This window comes from Oppia nitens, unplaced genomic scaffold (genome assembly GCF_028296485.1).
Source record: "Oppia nitens isolate AA-2021 unplaced genomic scaffold, nextdenovo-longstitch-racon4-pilon3 scaffold5_pilon_pilon_pilon, whole genome shotgun sequence".
NCBI lineage: Eukaryota > Metazoa > Arthropoda > Arachnida > Sarcoptiformes > Oppiidae > Oppia > Oppia nitens.
This window is the reverse complement of record NW_026533243.1, coordinates 4,152,745-4,165,914: the sequence shown is the minus strand read 5'-3', so window position 1 is coordinate 4,165,914 and position 13,170 is coordinate 4,152,745. Positions and strand designations below refer to the sequence as shown.

The following is a 13,170-nucleotide window of genomic DNA, read 5'->3' as shown; positions in this document are numbered from 1 at the left end:
AAACATTAAATATTAATTAAATTTTATAATAATTTTTAGTGTTATATTGTTAATAATATAGAGTAATGATAAAGAAAATTAAAAGTAAACAACTACAGTATATACTAAATAATTATTTGGTGTAGTCATTGCAAAAAATATAGATTTTATAGTTAACTTTGGTTTATTCATTCATATACCGGTATAAACTGTATACAATAATATAATATACTGTACTGTAATTTACACAGTATATGTATAATTTCATGTATTCATTTTAATAAGTATAATTATTATAATTTAATTAAAACACCAGTGATATTTTTCAAATTTTATTTTTAATATTAAAAGTACACAATTACTATCACAACGTTAACGTATTATCGGCATTATTATCAATTTTATTATAGATTTTAACTAATATAGTAAAATTAATTATACAATCTATTACTGTTTATGTGTTCGTTTATTTTAATATTTTAAAAATTAAAGTTTGCAATGTCTAACTAATAATAATATTTAATAATTTAACTATAAGTATAATATAATTTTATTATATTATAAACTTTAAACTGGTTTAATAAACTTTATATATTATGTAAAAATGATATAATGTAGAACACATTATAAAGAATACAATAGAGATCTATAATTACTTTCCGACTTTTATAATAATTAATTTTTATGTATCTAAAAATAATAACTTTAAATTATTAACTCTGATATTTAAAATTGAAATTTGAGATCTTATGAATAATATATTTTATACATTTTTGTTTATTACTAAATGTCTTATTAATTTATGTGAAATGCGACTACAGCTTAGACTAAATAAGGTATAAATTATGTCGTATAATATATTAATAGTATTTAAAATATTTAAAAAACAGTTGAAGTGAAACTTAACTAAAAATATAAAATAATTAGTGAACCAATAAATAAAGTATTATTATTGGACAGGACTTGTTAAGTGTTGCATAACATGAAAGCATTGGTATTGGAGTGCAATGACAGTTATGGGCAGAGATATCGTGAACTTTCACTTTTCCTTTGACCTCATTTTGCTGACAATAACGCAATTATTAAAAAAATATGGCATAACTGTACTGGAAATGTAATGGCATAGCTGTTATACAACATTTGAACAATTTTTATTATTTTGTTTTATTTGCTTATTTATAACTCAGACGCCTACAAATTTTGATTTATAAAACGCATAAATGATTTCATCTTAACGTTTATTAGTTTATATGAAGTTTTCAGAAAAATGAAGATCAGTAAAGTTGTTTATAAATTGTTTGAAAATACCTCAACAATTGGCATATCATATATAAGCAAAAGATATCTAACAGTGCCTTCAATGAGAGAAGCCATCACTAAAGCCGAAATATGTTTAGGTTATTCAATCAAAGATCTTTGTATTAAACAAAATTTTAATCAAAAATTTACACCAAAATTATGTGATACTTTAATGGATAAATCTAGTAGTCATCCAGTGTTAATGGCAGACAAGTAAGCTATTTATAAAAGTTTTTTTTTCTTTAACATTGTTAGTATTATTAGTATATTTTTGAAATAATTTTTAATCATATTTATATGATTAATAATGAACTTGATAAATGTATTAGTATTGATACTTTCAATTGATTATTATATAATTTATTTGAAAAACATTTTATTTTATTTATGCCATATTTAAAAACGGTGTTAATATGAAGTTAAAGTAAAAGTTTATTAAACAACAAAATAATTGTATGATTTGTCCTCATTTAGAAAACTGGATCCTGAGATTGAGGTTAACTACAAGAGTCGAGCTTTGCTTACACTATTGCTGGCGAAAGTAGTATCGACTCTACCGGAGCCCAAAACGACCCCTCAATTCAAGTTTAACCTCAATTTCGACAGTAAATTTGGAGCTTCATTAACAAAACAATTACTTTTGGCAGAAACTATTGAATTAATACATGGCGGGTGTGTTTATCATACAACGGGTGTCGCATCAAATAACTCAGACATTACTTCCGGTGCCGATAATAAACAAACTGTTGAATTCTTATTAAAAGGTAACCGAATGGCTGTACTTAAAGGTAATCTTATGTTTTCAATGGCAACAAAAAAATTAGTGCAACTAAAGGACAGTCGAGTAACGGAACTTATGAGTAAAGCTCTTCGGGATTATATAGAAGCAGAATATTTGTCGGTTAAGTTAAAAGAACAAATAGCTGTCGCAGATGTCAACAATTTATTAGATAATTGGGTTAACATTACTTGTATGAAAAATGCAAGTCTTTTAGCTCATGGATGCCAATCAATGGTATACTTATCAACAAACTGTGAAGATATTAAAGATACTGTCTATAAGTTTGGAAATAGTGTTGGATTTGCTTGGAATATATGCGATGAGTTGGATCTGTTCAACAAACTAACCACAACTCAAGATAACTGTATTACTAATATTGATTTTATATACACTTTACCGATGCTATTATACTTTAAATCTAATCCACAACTTTTATCGTATTTTAATCAATGTAATGATAAACAAGTTTTTATTAATACTGTAAGTATTAAATTTTAAATATAAAAAAAATTATAGATTTAAATACTTTAGTTAAATGTAAAAACTTAATAAATTATTTATCTTCTTAAAATGATTTTAATTAATGTTAATGATTTATATGAATAGTTTGTAATATAAGGTCAAAAGTGTTAATAGTTTATCTCAATGAAGTAATAATTAATTTTGTTGAGCATTAAAAATAACGATAAAAATTATTTATTTAATAATTATAATAATATTTACTACACTGTTTACAGTATTAACTTTACTTATAAAAATGTTACATTATTTGCATTATTATCATAATAATGAGGCATATAATTGCAGTATTAATACATAAAAATTAATGTTTAAAAAATTATTATTATTAACTTATAAATTAGTAAACCTTTTAACAGAAAATATTAATTAGCTGTAATTAAGATAATATAATTTATAATAGTGTATAGTTCAGTAATACAATGTGTATATTTAATAATATTTAATGCAAGCATTTATTTTTTTCAAATTAATAAAATTAGTGATTTTTTCTTATAAAACAGATTATCAATGAAGTGAAAGCCAGTGATGTGATTAAAAAGACTCAATCGCTAATAGATTATTACTCAGACCATGCATTTCATCAAATAAATACATTTACCGACTCCGAGGCCAAGACTGCACTCATTAATATCATATTAGCACTAAAAATATTTTAATATCCATTGTATTTATTTATATATTATTAAAATATATAAATATATTTCACTCATTATTTTTATTTTATAAATTTTTATCAAAAATGTTTAATATTATAATATATTACACGTATTTGTATTATATGTATAAAAATATATTTTTAATTTTATTTGTATTTGATTTTTAATTTTTTTTTTAAATTGTTTTAAGAAATCTATATATATATATATAATAAGACAATAATTATATACATATCACTACATATGTATATAATTTATATGTGTGTGGGTGTATGTGTTAGCAGATTTTCAATTTGCGAATTTTGAAATTCTGATTTCAGATTCGATAATAACATCAAAAATAAGGTATAAGATATCAAAACTAAAATTTTGATATCTTTTCATAAACATAAAGAAAATTGTGATAAATTAAAAACAGAAAGTTTTAGCTTAAAGTTAAAATATAATAATAGTATTATATCTAAATGCAGTTAAGAATATTTATAAAATTAAATATAAATTATTTTATTAAAATATAACGGATAAATCTTTTAAAAAATTAATTGCATCGACAAAAATGTTACACAACATTAATATAGCACCAGAATAAATATTAAATCAACAAAATAATACTTTATTATTTTTCTAACATAAATTTTATATTAAGTGATAATTTGAAAGTTATTTATTATTTAATTGTTAATTATTTTTTAAATCTTAACGTTTGATTGATTTAATAGACTGTATTTTATTTAAATTAAAAGATATTTCACATAATTGCGATAAAGTTGTCTTTTAAATATGATAAACATGTTTTACAAATAAAATTGAAATTTCAGAGCTGACTATATAAATATTACTTCAATATTCAAACCAATTGCTAATTATTTGGGCCAACATTTTCACTGGAATATAACTGTTCCCTACTTTGAAATAACAAAACTTTTCATTTGTTAAATACTTCACTTTTTAGCATTTAATTAACAACTGATACCACTTAAACATGTTGTGTGAAACTTAGATTCAACAAAATATTAAAATATTAATTTAATCCTAACTGTTTAGTCAAATCATTATATAATTTAATTAATGTTTAAAATTGTTTAATATATAAAAAGATTTTTAAAAATTTTGTCAATTAATTTTTATGTTTATAAAACAATTAAAAATCTATATAAAACTAATAAGTGAATTAAAAAATGAAAACAATGTCTCGTTTTATTAATATATCAACAAAACATTGGATTGGTTTTGGACAACAAAGGATTATTAATAGCAGAAATAATGGCTTTAAAAATCATTTAAACTATTCATCAGTTAAAGTATATGAAGTGCTGACTGAAGGCGAGAAAGTGGTGGGGTTTCCGATGTCTTACTTTAATGTCGATAATTTACTTCGAGATCAGTTAGATCTGAAGACATTCACATTAGATAAAGTCAATACTCGATATATTGCCGAAAGTAATCATCCTATTGTCGACATTGCAAGAGATATGTTTGATAATCATAACCACTTTGAAACAAACATCAGAAATAATAAAATGAAAAATTATATTATGGATAACACAGGAAATATGCTATTATTACTGTTAGCTAAAGTAAGTCAATGTTTGCCATCATTTAATTCATCGGATAAAACAATTATTAAAAAACAAAACGATTTCGTTGAAATTTATTCAATGATTAATAAAGCATTGTTTATACATCACGAGGCTGTCATCAATTTACCGGTCAATACAACATCAAATACTCATCAAATAACTACAAACCCAGTCATCAAACGTCTGAATGACGCCAACAAGATATCTATTTTAGGCGGTGATTATCTACTATCCTATGCTATTGTAAAATTGGCTAATTTGGTCAATAATAACTCGGCATTAAAACTGATTATGTGTGCCATTGATGACTATTGTATCTACCATTTTAACAATGATAAAAATGTTGATCAAATTGATATACCATCAAATAAAATGACAATATTTGATTGGGAAGAGATGTCTGGATATTCACTAACAAAGATGTTGGCCTATTGTTCGCAAATTATGTTTTTATTGGCCAAACATTCAGATAGATATCAAAAGTCAGGCTTTGATGTCGGATACTATTCACAACTTGTCTGGAATGTAATCATTTATTCAATTTATTATTTAATTATTTTTATTTCTTTATTTTATTAAATCTATTGGTTTATATTAAAGTTAAAATATGAAATGGATATTTTTATGGATAATACCGATTATAATGATGTCCCGATAAAGTTAATGTCAGCACCCGTTATATTTCATATGCAAAGTGATCCTAAATTTTATGACTATTTGTCACAAATGATTAATAGTAAAGATGATATTAATAATAATTTAGTAAGTTTTAAATTTTGTAATTTTTATAAAATTATTTATCACAAATAAAATTATTTATTGTTATCATTTTATAGATCAAACAAATTATATTGAAAGGACCAGCCATTGACATATGCAATAGATATTTGGATTTATACACAAATAAGGCAATAAAAGCTTTGAATGTGTTTCCTGATTGTACTGCAAAAACCATTATTAGAAATGCAATTTTTGCTTAAAATAGCTGTTTATTCTCTCTCTCTCTCTCTCTCTCTCTCTCTCTCTCTCTCTTCTCTCTCTCTCTCTCTCTCTCTTTTTCTTTCTCTCTCTCTCTCTTAGAAATATATAATAAACATATTTAATATTTTAAACATATACAATATTATACTTCATTATACTATAATATACAGTACTATTATAGTAAAATTTTAAAAAATACATTTTTTAAATAAAAATTAATCTAATATATAGTGTTTTTAAACTTGAACATTACTTTTGTATTTTAACTTAAATGAACTAATTAATTATTAAAATTGTTAATATATTGAATACATAATTTATATGCAATAATTAAGAATATGCAAAATAATATATTTTAGTTTTTATTTTTTCTATAATTTGAAATAAATATATAAACAGAGTTAATTGTTATTTATTAGAAAATTATAACTAAAATTAATAAGTACAACCAATATAAAATACTCTAATACTGTATTATTATTATTGTATAAAATATATTAAAATCATGACAATTATTTAAAATAATTTATAATTTTTAAATACATAGAATAAATTTTTATGTGTAACATATATTCAAAAACATATATAACTCAAATTTATTGTTTTTATATGACTCGGATATATTATCTAAGTTTGAAATAAAAATATGCAATTATGTTTTATTATATGTTTTAATCATTAAGTAAGATTAATAAATACAGTATATAATTATAAACATTATACAATTGTATGTTTTATTTTTCCTGTTAACTAAGATCTCAGATGAAAAAAACATCTTAAATAACATTAGTCTGAAAATTAAATATTTAAATATCAAAGAATTTAATGTAAATTAGTTAGTAATTAATGATAATATTTTAGATGAGCAATCAATTTTTTTTTTTTGAATAACTGCAGTAAATATAAAGTAAACTATAAATATAATAAATATTCACTGACTTTTAAATATAAATCATCTATTAATATATAGTATCATATGTTATATATTCTCATTAATAATAATTTATAATCTATTTCTTCAAAATAAACAAAAATAATATAATTTATAAATAATAAATATATTGAGAAATATAAGATATTGTATATAAATTAATACCATTGTACAGTATATAATATAAAATTTTTGTTTAAATATATATAACGAGATAACACTACTGTATTTGTATGACATAACAACTTGTGAACCGTTGTTTAAATTCCGGTATTGCAACCAATAGGAGAGTTTCGGTATTTATTTTGTTGCAATCAATATTTTAGTGCCAAATAAATACCAAAAGTTTTGCTATCATCTCATTTTGTGTATCTATCTTTTTTATATTTTTTTATTAATTAATTATTATATATAAATATTAGTTAGTTTATATATATGTGTTTAAAATAACATTTGTACCGTTATATGTAATATTTACTGTAATTATATACCGGTAATACTACTTTATATACTGTTTATCCATCGATGAGATGTGAAATAAACAATTTCTGGTTTATTCAATGGTAAGCGTTTACATTGAAAGGGAATCATAACTATAGAAATCTCAGAGTAGCCGATAAAAACACTGTTATTTGTAGCCTACAATACAGTAGTGAGTGAGTGAGTGAGTGCGTGTGTGTGTGTGTGTGTGTGTGTGTGTGTGTGTGTGTGTGCGTAAGTGTGTGCATTGGATTGCATCTACAGCTGACTTTCAGTGTGTTAGTTATGATGATTGAGACTGAGCTCTAATGCCTGAACCTCGCAAAGTGAGACTAAACTACTATTACTGTTGTGGTAATCATTTGGAGAGTTCTCTCTCTCTCTCTCTCTCTCTCTCTCTCTCTCTCTCTCTCTCTCTCTCTCTCACTCACTCACTCACTCACTCACTCTCTCTCTCTCTCTCTCTCTCTCTTATATCATTACCAGAGAAGACAGTCTTAAGTTTACATTAGATATGAATCTTACTTTTACTTTCTGTTAACTCATAAGGATTCAGTCCATAGGTTGTCTCAATACAAAAAAATACCAACAAATGGACGAATAGGTTGTTTGGAAAGTAATTTTCAATATTCAAAACTATAGCATTGAATTGTGTCGACAAAAATTAACAATCAATACAAATCATTCAAAGTTATGGATAATATTATTAGCAAACCTTGTAATAACAAAATTATTAATAATAATTCAGACGTTCATAATAGCAGTGTTACGGAAGCCAAGGATGACATATATGAAGTTCAAGAGATTGTTGGGATGAAAACTGAAGAAGACGTGAGTTAATTACGATTATTCATATCATTTCACAATTAAATTGATTTACAATTACTACTATTTTTATATTTCTATAATTTTAAATGACATTTATTATAACTATACTATATATTATTTTCTCATATATTAGATATCATATACAGCATACTTGAGTGATAAAAATATTGTTAATAATATAAAATTATAGTTTTTGTAAATCATAAATAAATTTTACTTTAATTAAATTAATTTATAACCACTACTTTAGCATTGGTTATCTTCAATGCCAACTATGTAATGATCTATTGATGATAATGACAGTTAATTATATTTATTTCAATTTTTATTGTGTTTAATCAAAATGTTTATCATTATTTTTATAAGCTATATTATTAAATATATTTTTTAAATGTTAGTTATGTTTTAGTTATCGTTTGCATATAATTTGTATATTATATTTATACTATCTTTTAGTTAAATACATACTAATAAAACTGCTTTATTAGTAAACTTATAGTAGATTTATATTATATTTAATTTTGTTTAGCGTATTGTGTTTTTAGTGAATAATAATTATAATGTCAAGTGATGTCAGTACTACCCCATCGACTCTAACATTAGACTCTTCCTGTAAAACATACTCTCGGTTTGAGTGCACACTGAATAACATATTGGTTGATAACATTTGATAATATATTTTGTATAAATTATGCCAAAACTGATTTAATTAGTAGTAATAATAAATTTATAGTATATTTGAGAATGAGTTTTAATATTTATTTTTATTATATTTTTAATAAAAAACTTTTTTATATACAAAGCATGAGTAATAAGGAATCAATTGTTTAGTAAATGAATTGCAATATATCTTATGATAAATATTCTGAAATTACTTATAATTTTCATTACATTTATTAATATTATCACTAATTTGGTTGTCTTTATATATAAAGACAAGTCATATACTGTGTACAGTATGTCGTGTCTGTAAATGTAAAGGTATATAAATTAGAGTTTTTGTTTTTACAATTTTCCTGTCTATCTATTGAACTGTAATTTACTGGTTATACCAATGCCAACAACACCAGCACTGGTAGGTAGTAATAGTTGTTGTTGTTGTTGCTGTAGTCGTAGTTCTAGTATTGAGTGTAGTTCTGGTATTATGTAAGTTAACAGAACTGTGTATTAGTGTGAATGGCATTCACTACTACTACTACTACTACTACTACTACTACTACATAGTATGTATCAGTGAAGTACCAGAACTGGTGAACATTACCATCACTTCAATATATACATTGCACTGTGATGTATGGTTAGTGAGTGAGTGAGTGAGTGAGAGAGAGAGAGAGAGAGAGAGAGAGAGAGAGAGAGAGAGAGAGAGAGAGAACTCTGGGAATCGGTTAGTTGTCTATTGAATACATACACTGAACATCCCTGCGCTCGAAAAAGTGGTGATCGTCTGAATAGAGAAAAATCATCGACTATTGCATTCACCACATAAACCATATAATAAAGCTTCTGTAGTCCAGAAAACTCAATCCATCACTAACTGTAACACAACCTTTTCCACACATACCAGTGCATATAAGTGTGCAGTATATGTATGTACTGTATGTGCCGGTGCTCTTCAAACATTAGAATATTGCAAACACTGAATACACTATTGATTTAATAAGAAATAGTCGATCAAAACCACATCTCATATCTCTTCCCTGTTTTCTATACACACAACTCATTGCATTACGACTAACATTATGTTTGTCCCTTCCTTTGGCTTACTTTCAATAATTTCTTACTTTTCTACTTATCAGACAATTATTAGACAATTTCAAGATTCACAGCAATTATTTACAAATAATCATTAAATAAATAAATATAAAAATTATAGAAATAATAGTATTCATAATTTTAGGCATTTTGTGTGAAAATCTCTAAATTTGATAAATTTCTTAAATTTTTCTGATATTTGTATCAAAAATTAATATAAATTTCTTTATAATAATAAAATACATTTTTTTTTGCTGAGAGATTAGTTCATATTAAAGTAATTTTAAAGAAATCATGAAAATTAAAACTATAAAATATAATGAAATTTTTTTATTTTATTATTGTTGTGTATTAATTATTATTTAAACATTCGGTAAAATTGCAGATTTTTGAAGTTTTGACATCTAAATTATATTTCTATTGATTTTAGAGATAATATATTTTATAGGATCCGACAAATTGATTGTCATAATTGAATCTTATATTTTAATGAATACCATTAACACATAATCTAATCTAATATTAATATTTAGATTAATTACAAAAATTGATTTTTTTTAATTTAATATTAATTCTATTTTTTACCCCAGTTTTCATTTATTTAAACTATATATTTCAATTCCAGAATTTTTATAGTATAGTTATAGTTTACTTTTTCTGATAACATTCAAATATTTATCTACACTAAAGATGGTTTGATTTTTAATATTTTTAATAATTAACTTGTATTTAAAATATACTGTACTATAGAAAACATAACATTAAGTTAATGATATTTAATTACAGACAAAATTAATTAGTTTTAAATTATATAACAAAAACGTAATAAAAATAGTTATACCGTATTATTGATCAACAGTTCAGACGTAGTTTTGTAGACATTGAATGAAAATAAAAAGTTTTGTCTCAAATCATAACTACACCTACAGTACTGACTGTACATTTAATATACATTATATTAATATTTAGTAGACTTTTATATTTGTACAATATTTGATTACATCAAAAACATATTGTATAATACAGTATATATATAGCATATAAAGTTTTAATAATTAATGAAATATTATCTAATATTAAATTTATAAATTATAGGACACAACAGTATTTAGGGTGCGATGGAAAGGTTATGGTCCTCAAAGTGATACCTGGGAACCGGAGTCTAACTTACAAACTGTTTGGAAAATGGTTGAGAAATATAAAAATAAAATGAATAATAAAATGTCATTACTCTCAACAAATAACAAGCGAAGAGGCAGACCATCGACCACTTGCAGTAATACCAGTAATAACAGCACAGATAATAGTCAATCAAAGAAACACTCTTCACTACATATAGTCCAACAAAAACAACAACAACAACAACAACAACAATCACTATTAAGTAAATCTATTAAAAAACATAAGACTACTCTTAAATTAAATATCAAATTAAATAATACAACAAATGAAAAGACAATTGTAATGAAAAAGATTCATAAGAAACGATTGAAATACTGCTTTACTACTGAAAAAACGAAAAATACTTTTTGGAAAGACTTAGAGGAAGGCAAGATTGATGTCTTCAAAGAAGACCTCTATAGTCGAGTCAAAAGTAGGGCCTCTTCTCGGGGCAACTCATCCGACAATTCTCCAAAACAAAGTAACAGCTCTTCACCCAATTCATTGAAGGAGTGGGCAGACAATGACTCTAATGATATGATCGATGAAACTAAAAATATCAACAATGAAGAAAAAGACGACACAAATAAAGATTGTCTGTTAAACACAAACTTAAAGGAAAATTTATATAAATCTAATGATTTAATGATTGCTATTAAAAAATGTGATAAAGAGTTAGTCAAAAGTTTAATGGATAATGGATCCGATATTAATTGTAAATTCATTAATAATGATGAATTCACGCCTTTGATGATGTGCTGTGAAGACAATAATATAGAAATGACTGAATTTTTACTAAACAATGGCGCTCTCAAAGACATACAAAATCTTAACGGGGATACGGCATTAATAATTGTATTTTTATTTAATTATTATGCGATTATCTTTTTTATTAATTATTTATTTTTACACAACAGGCCTGTCGTAAGGGTTTTAAAGAGATTATTAAGTTATTATTATATAACGGATCCAATTTTGCAATAATTAATAATATAGGTATAAATGCCTTACGAATTACCAGATATAGTGGTCAACAATCAGTACAAAAACTTCTATTTGATTATATATCGAGGTATTGATTAACAAACTAATAGTTATTTATTGTTTAATTGTATTAATAAAATTTATATAATTTTTAATTTATAGACTCGCGCTATCACTAGAGGAACAGGTGATGAACATACTGTGCAATACAGCCACTATAGTTAACGCACTTTTTCCCATTCAATGCTATTCAATGAGTGAATCCAATCAATTCAGACTTTCATTTGAGTTTGATTTGAACATTGATTGTCAACAAAAACCTGGTATTTATTATTATTATTATTATTATTATTATTATTATTATTATTATTATTATTATTATTTTATTAATAAATATCTTAAACTTATCATAATAGGTGTGGGTTATATTTTGTTTGCGGCTAACACTAGTATTACAGAAAATGACATAAAATGCCGATTTTTCGGAACCGATGTCATTGAAGAAGTTGTGCTCAATGGTAGAGTACAAAAACCATTAACTGAGGTATTAATTATAAAACAATTAATTGAAAATTGATTTATTGATATAATTATTTGATTTATTTAAAGGGTTCGCAATACGTTTTTTCATTTTTACCACTAGTTAGGGGAACCAATGAGTTAGTAATGAAAACTATTGACAATATTGATAATCATTTGAAACTAGTTGTCTGTGCGTATGAGATCAAACTTATTGATAATGAATTGATTGATAATAATAATTGTGATTTTGATAAACATAATTAATTTTATTGAGTTTAGGGTTATTTTAATTTAATGTTTTTTATTATTATATTCTATTTATTAAATGTTGTATTTTTACAAGTTTTGTTAAGTTTAAGTTTTCAATTTGATACTACTGTATAATGTTATTGTTGTTTGATGTTGTTATACCATACTGTATATTAATATCATATTTGTATTTACAAATTTTAATAAAATAATTTTTCAATATTAAATTATTACCATTTAATTTAATTGATCAAATAAAGCAAAACTTACAATTAATCTTTTATAATATTTAATTTATATTTTGTTTTAATCTCAATTTATGTACAAACAATGTCAAAGTTATATAATATAAGAAAATTGACAAAGATTGCGGTAATCTATAAATTAAATGAAACTTAAGTTTTGAGATAACTTTCCACTCAAGTAATTATAATACTGTATAATAGACTCAATAAGTTATTGATA

General features: G+C 23.8%; 2 protein-coding genes across 2 annotated transcripts; both read left to right on the top strand.

The window, feature by feature from the left end:
* Window positions 1-1,187: 1,187 nt before the first annotated feature.
* LOC128961527 (uncharacterized) lies at window positions 1,188-5,797 on the top strand. Its single transcript, XM_054307774.1, has 6 exons — window positions 1,188-1,491; window positions 1,753-2,042; window positions 2,103-2,510; window positions 4,534-5,342; window positions 5,418-5,579; window positions 5,654-5,797. Exons 1-6 carry the CDS (start codon window positions 1,247-1,249, stop codon window positions 5,795-5,797), a joined length of 2,058 nt encoding a protein of 685 aa, XP_054163749.1. The 5' UTR covers window positions 1,188-1,246.
* A 1,891-nt stretch (window positions 5,798-7,688) lies between these two features.
* On the top strand, window positions 7,689-12,733 carry LOC128960934 (M-phase phosphoprotein 8-like). The gene is made up of 6 exons (XM_054307102.1): window positions 7,689-8,040; window positions 10,885-11,805; window positions 11,868-12,022; window positions 12,097-12,257; window positions 12,351-12,478; window positions 12,544-12,733. Exons 1-6 carry the CDS (start codon window positions 7,903-7,905, stop codon window positions 12,718-12,720), a joined length of 1,680 nt encoding a protein of 559 aa, XP_054163077.1. The 5' UTR covers window positions 7,689-7,902; the 3' UTR covers window positions 12,721-12,733.
* The last annotated feature ends 437 nt before the right edge of the window (window positions 12,734-13,170 follow it).